General features: G+C 35.7%; 1 protein-coding gene across 2 annotated transcripts in view; it reads right to left on the bottom strand.

Annotated features, from left to right (window-relative positions):
• Positions 1 to 5,922: 5,922 nt before the first annotated feature.
• Positions 5,923 to 6,665, bottom strand: part of GLRA3 (glycine receptor alpha 3) — a 133,597-nt gene continuing 132,854 nt past the window's right edge. For both annotated transcript variants that reach the window (XM_008155249.3, XM_008155250.3), the window contains one exon: positions 5,923 to 6,195. In XM_008155249.3, the coding sequence (XP_008153471.1) occupies positions 5,923 to 6,195 (273 nt within the window). The remainder of the gene's footprint in view (positions 6,196 to 6,665) is intronic.

The raw sequence follows: 6,665 nt of genomic DNA, 5'->3' as shown, positions 1-6,665 counted from the left end.
CAAAAACTGAATATCCAAATTAACAAGCATGATGTGGCTACCAGAAACTGTGCTTAATAGGTGGGTACAATTCGAAAGACAAACTTGTAATGATAAAGATGCAAAAATTCTCTGAGTTAGTAAGTCCACATCTGACTAATACAGGTTATATTTCCATTGATTATATTTGCTTTGAATACACTGTTAAAATGAAACTGTCTTGTTGGCGGAAACCATACTTATTCTCTTAATGTGCTTTAGTCAAGTTGATTATTTTGTAGTCTTTGCCTTGTCAGCATTAATAAATACTGACAGGTGTGTGTAAGTTTATGTCGTATACTTGGAATGGCTGCTTTTCTTTACTAGTTCATCATCAACTAGATGAGAAATACAGGTGATGTATGCTGATAACTTATGAAAGCTTTTGCTTTATTATCTACTATAAATTCGTGCACTGGGGGTTGGGGGTCCCTCAGCCCAACCTGCCCCCTCTCACATACTGGGAGCCCTGAGGGGATGTCCTACTGACGGCTTAGGCCCGTGACCCACAAGGAGCGTTCCTAAGCCGCAGTCTGGCCTCCCTTTGTGGGAGGCAACCGGGCTGGTCAGGGGAAGACACCAGCCCCATCACCCCACTGCCGCAGCCACTGCCAGTCACAGCAGCCACCAAGGTGTTTTCATCAACACGGACTCCAGTCCCTTCACCAAGAAAAAAATAACAACTTTCTTTAGGCATTTTCAAGATGTGTCTTTCATAGGATATGGATTTCTTTCTTTATTTTTTATCCTCACCTGAGGGTATGTTTCCATTGACTTTTAGAGAATGTGGAAGAGAAAGGGAAAGACAGAGAGAAACACTTTGATTGGTTGCCTCCTGCATGAGCCCTGATCTGGGCCCCAGCCAGGGAGGAGCCTGCAACCTAGGTACATGCCTTTCATCAGAATCAAACCCAGACCCTGCTGTCTGCAGGCTGAGGCTCTATCCACTGAGTCAAACCGGCTAGGGCAGGATATGATATTTCTTAGCCCTCCAGCAGCGGGCCTTCATTTTTTTCTCCAGAAGTGTGGTGGAAAAACCCTAGATCACCTTTTTGGATTCTTATTACCCAAGTTACTAAGGATATTACCAGTGACATACAGGAAGCTTAGCCAATGTGCAGTCAGAAAAGGTGTTTCCTCTATAGTTCACACTAATGGAGGGCTGGGCCCTGCCCAGGCCTAAAGCCTCTGGCCGAAGCTTTGGCCTGGGAAGGGGACCTCCAGCTCCCTCTGATCACCGGCTCAGCCCCTGCCCAGGCCTGCCCAGACTGAAAGCCTCTTGGGCAGGAGCAGACCCCCAGCTCCCTATAACCAATTGCAGGGAGTCCGCTCCTGCCCAGGCCGAAAGTAGACCCCCAGCTCCCTGCCCAGGTGATCAATCGCAGGGGGTCCACTGGTGTACCAAGCCAAAGCAACGCCCAGCTCCCTGGGATCAACTGCAGGGGGTCCGCTCGTGCACCAGGCCAAAGAAACCCCCAGCTCCCTGCAATCGATGGCAGGGGGTTCGCTCTTGCACCAGGCCAAAAGCTGCGGCTGGTGGCTTTTGGCCTGGAGCCTGAGCGGACACCCAGCTCCCCGCCTCCAATGGCAGGGGGTCCGCTCGTATTATTTATGTTGCAAAATATGTAGAATCTATTTTGGAGTAGGAGATATGACCTTCAAGGTGATTAATGGTTGGTTGGTCTAGGACTTCAGCATGTTTCCATTCTGTTTCTTTCTTAGAGGGCTTATTCTCAGTTATTAGGGGACACACCTGCAAATTTAAGTGTTGCGAATTTCTTACTTGCAATATTGAGAGTATTTTCTATTTTTAATATGGGCCAGTCCCATATTCCCTTGAATCTACTTCATGGAATGTGTACTGTGTACTTTATAAATGAAAGGAAAATTGAACTATCAATATAATATTCAGTTCTCCAAAGTGACTAGCAGGTTGAGGTCTATTGTGTTAAAAACAGAAAAGTATATTTTTAAAAAGATGATGGCACGAAAGCCCTATTTTTCTCTTAAAATCGTAACTACTTACATTGCACAGAGTGTTAGAGTAGTTAACAACCTGCTTTCTTCTGTGAAACATGTTGGCTTATTTTTTCACTTTATTTTTCTAAAATTTCCATTATTTCCTATAAGATCTTAGAAATTCATAAACACAATACATATATTCATATTTTAGGGCTATCTAGATTTTAAAGCAAAATTTATAATTCAAAAATTATAATTCAAAATTCAGGTAAAGATTATTAGAATATATTCACAGAACAAGACTAAAAATTGATAATAGAACAGTCATAATGATTCCTTAAATACAGGAACTAGGAGGTGGATAGGCTCTCCAGGTGAGTAATTGTTATGGAGAAACATCCAGAAAGGTTGAAGAAGTTTTAAAGGCTCTGGCTGCCCTATCTGGTTTGGCTCAGTGGATAGAGCAGCAGCCTGTGGACTCAGGGCCCCAGGTTCAATTCCCATCAGGGCACATGCCTGGGTTGCAGGCGATCCCCAGTAGGGGGTGTGCAGGAGGCAGCCAATCAATGATTCCCTCTCATCATTGATATTTCTATCTCTTTCTCCCTCTCCCTTCCTCTATGAAATCAATAAAAATATGTGTTTAAAAAGAGAATAAAAAAATGAAAAGACTGGCATTCTTGCTTCCACAGTTTCTTTCTGGAGTCTATTTTAAGTAATAAAAAGAAGTTCTAGGGCCTTACTACAGTTGAACTCCAATTCTAATGATTGGGGAAGACAGAACAATGTCATATATATATATATATATATATATATATATATATATATATATACACACACACACACACACACACACACACACACACACACACACTAAGGTATAAGGTTTCCTAAAAATTCATATATTATGGAACCATATATTTCAATGGTTGAGATATATAATTATTTTTAAAAGTGAAATAAACTTCATGTACTATACAAAAATTACAAATTTCCTAATGTGGCTATTTAAAAATACTTCAGCCTGATCAGTGTGGCTCAGTGGTTGAACGTTGACCTATGAACCAGGAGGTCATGGTTGGATTTCCAGTCAGGGCACATACCTGCATTGTGGGCTCAATCTCCATTGGGGGGCATGCAGGGGGCAATTAGTCAATGATTCTCATCATTTATGTTTCTATCTCTCTCCCTTTCCCTTCCTCGCTGAAATAAATAAAAATATATATAAGAAAAGATAAAAATATTTCAGAATATCCATATTAGAATTATAACTTATGTGTGGGTAATTAGTGTATATGTACACATTTTATTTTCTCAATATTAATAGTTTTCTCATTGGCTCAATTTGAAATATTAGGGTTTGACACAGGGATTGTTCAGGCACATACTACCTCAGGATGCTAATTATAATGTACTTTTCTAGTATGAAAAGATCTAGACATGTTCATTAGAAGGGGCACATACTTTTAAAAATTTTGGATATAGCCTTGTCACAGTGGCTATATGAGTGAAGGCTGTCATAGTATTTTCCTAGTGTGATAAGACAATGGTAAGTTTATATACTTAAGCAAAGGATAATACTTTCTAAATAGATCCCTACCATCCCAAGACCCCTGTTGAGAATTTGCCTCATGGCTAGTATTTTTACATTCCAAGTTTTAGGTTAAAGATATTTTTAATATTCTCAAATATAAACATAAGAAATGCCCATGAATTTCTTTTGGGTCATAAAATTCATTATATCTCTGTTTGCTTCTGACAGAATTCACTTAATTTAAGCAATGATGGAAAACTTTTGAAATAAGACATGTAAAGTATAGAAAAATGTATTCAAGTATTTCAGAGACATACAATGCAATGCAGTTTATCATTACTTTAAGCTACCCAGCTTATCCTCAGAGAATACAAACAACGTATCTTGCTCTAATCTATCTTTAATACAAGAAAATATTTCTGTGCTTTTGTTTCATCTACACCAAATGAAGAAGTATATATGTTTAACTTGTAGCAGTGCATTGCCTTAACCACTTAGCCACCTCATCAGCTGCATATGTTTAACTTTTAGGTGCACAGCCCTCAAAATAACTAAAGCACATAGTACTAACTTCTTTCAATTGTGGCATTTACATTTACTGGCAAAGATGATGATTTTTTTTCTAATATTGTTTTAAATTTTTATAAACAAGGGGAATTTTTCCTTTTAGTTACAAAAATTGTTGAACATAGATTGGTTTTTAAAATTTATTTTTAAAACTTAGAAGTGGATAGACCAGAGTTGAAAAACATTGAGAAATTTTTAGCTTTAAATGGCAGTTCTTACTTTTAGTTTGAGATGGTTAAAGGTCAGAAAAGATTGCCGCCTTGTTCAAAACTGGCTTATTTTTTCCTCGGAATTCTGAGTTCATCGTTTTCTTAATGCTTAAACCTTCCTCTGTTAGTAATTTGGCACACTGAGTTTCCATTTAGTGAATCTGACCAATAATCATGCATATCTAAGAAGCATTTCAGGGCTCTTTAAAAATACATTAATGATAAAAATAATACTAAAAGAGCAAAACTGAAAAATAAACAGAATCTGGTTCATTTTAACCAAGAACTCTGTTACATAGTTGTACTTAATTATACTGCACAAAATGAGTTAATGCCCCATTGTAGTTGAAATAATTCCATGGGGTTGCGGATAAATTTTAAGTAAAAATTTTATTCAAAATTATTCACATCTAGTGAATGGCTTATATATTAAAATCATTGATTCACAATTATATAAACTGTCAATCCTCACTTTCTAGAAATAACTTATTTTTATAATTTAGAGTTAAAATCTTCCCTCCTCAAATTTGGAGCTAGGAGTTTGAAATCATATAACTTTGATGGGAAAACTTTTATCATTAAAAATCTCTCATAAATCCAATTTTATGTTCATTAAATTCATTTTTATCAAAATGTAAATACTATACCATTGAATTTTAAAGTCTCATTCTAAGTTAAAATTTAAAAATCTTACTGAACTGTGTTCAATTATATCAAAACATTAAACATAATTACATACAGACAATTAAGCAGCTATTAAAAATCTAACAAAACAAGGGTACTGGCTTGAATTTTTTTAGTGTTAGTCAATAATTAAAAACACATAGATATATAGCTAAAACACTTATTTAAACAAAACAATACCGTTTTCAGTATTTTCACCTTCATTCAAAGACATATAAAGTTAAGAAAAGTAGATATTTATAGAATGTGATCTCTTAAGCCATTCATTTTAAATTTCCAAAGAGCAAAATGTAATATTCTAAACAAGTAAAGCTATTATCTAAATAATAAAAGTTCTTTATTTTAATCGTCTAATTTGAATTTTTTGTTATTACATAAAGGTTTGGTAGTATTTGTATGTACAATTTTCTATTACTATTAAACAAGTTTTCCATTGAATTAACTTATTATTTTTCTATCTGTAACTACAGTATAAGAAAATATTTTAAAGCCTCAAACTACTAATTTATCTTCAACATTTCCCTTTTCTCTTGGTATAAAGTTCATTGTGCAAATTTTACTTTGTAAGATTATTATTAAATTAAAAATAAAGAAATCCAAAGTAGTTTTCACATGTGCTATTATTTGACATTATATAACATACAAACACATTGGCAGTGATACTTCCACTTGTGTGATTTACTATGAAAGAGCAAATAAATCAATATGAAATAGAATGTCTATATTACATAAATATATATTTGGTATCCATTAAAAGAATCATAATTTGCCTCATGACTTTGCATAGCAAATTATAATACCTTCCTCTATGCCTTTTAATACAATGGTCATCATTTGTACACACACACACACACACACACACACACACACACACACACACACCCCTATGGTGATGACACTTCCTTTTGAATTGACTGTTGGCACTTGCATGACCCCAGAGACTTAATCTCATTGCTGATGGATATCCTCATGCCTAAGAATTTTATAGATAACCCAGTAGAAAATATTAAAAATCAAAAAGGCTAATGGGAAGCAGGCTCGGGAGATGGTGTCAATCTTCTTGGCCCGGTCGATAAAGATCTTCCTCATTTCATCAGGGCTTTCTGGCATTACCTGGACAGGACGGTTTGGGCCCTTGGGGGTCACACTGTCTTTTGCCTGCAGACACGGTCCCATGCCATAGGCTGTGAAGCTGAATCGACTTTCCCTTACCTCATCATCCTGCCATAAGAAAAACATAAGAAAACACTTCAGTCATGAAATAGAGCATAATTAACAGCAATTTGGAACCATAACTTAAGCTTTATCATGATAAATGTTAACATTATTAAAATGAAAAGACAAGTCTATAAGTATGAGTTGCTTTATTCCCCACTCAAATTTTATTGATTGAACGTGCATCACATAGATGTGTCCATTAAGAAATATAAAACTCTCAAATTATATGTTTTAATGGAAAAGTAACAATTCTGGTATTGTCTATATATTGCTAGAATATCTAAATAAATTGAGCAAGAAAAAAATCTATTGGGTATTATGTCATATATATTCACAGACTAAATATTTTTTACATTATGTGTCTAAATGGGTAAATATGATGTCAGAGGGAAAAATACATGCCAGGATCATTGACTGAATTTTCATTTTTCATGGAGGCAAATATTTTAATGCTTATTTCCTACACTTTCATG

Source organism: Eptesicus fuscus, chromosome 6 (assembly GCF_027574615.1).
Source record: "Eptesicus fuscus isolate TK198812 chromosome 6, DD_ASM_mEF_20220401, whole genome shotgun sequence".
NCBI classification, from domain to species: Eukaryota; Metazoa; Chordata; class Mammalia; order Chiroptera; family Vespertilionidae; genus Eptesicus; species Eptesicus fuscus.
Note: the sequence above shows the minus strand (reverse complement) of the source record. Positions and strands in the feature narration are given on the sequence as shown.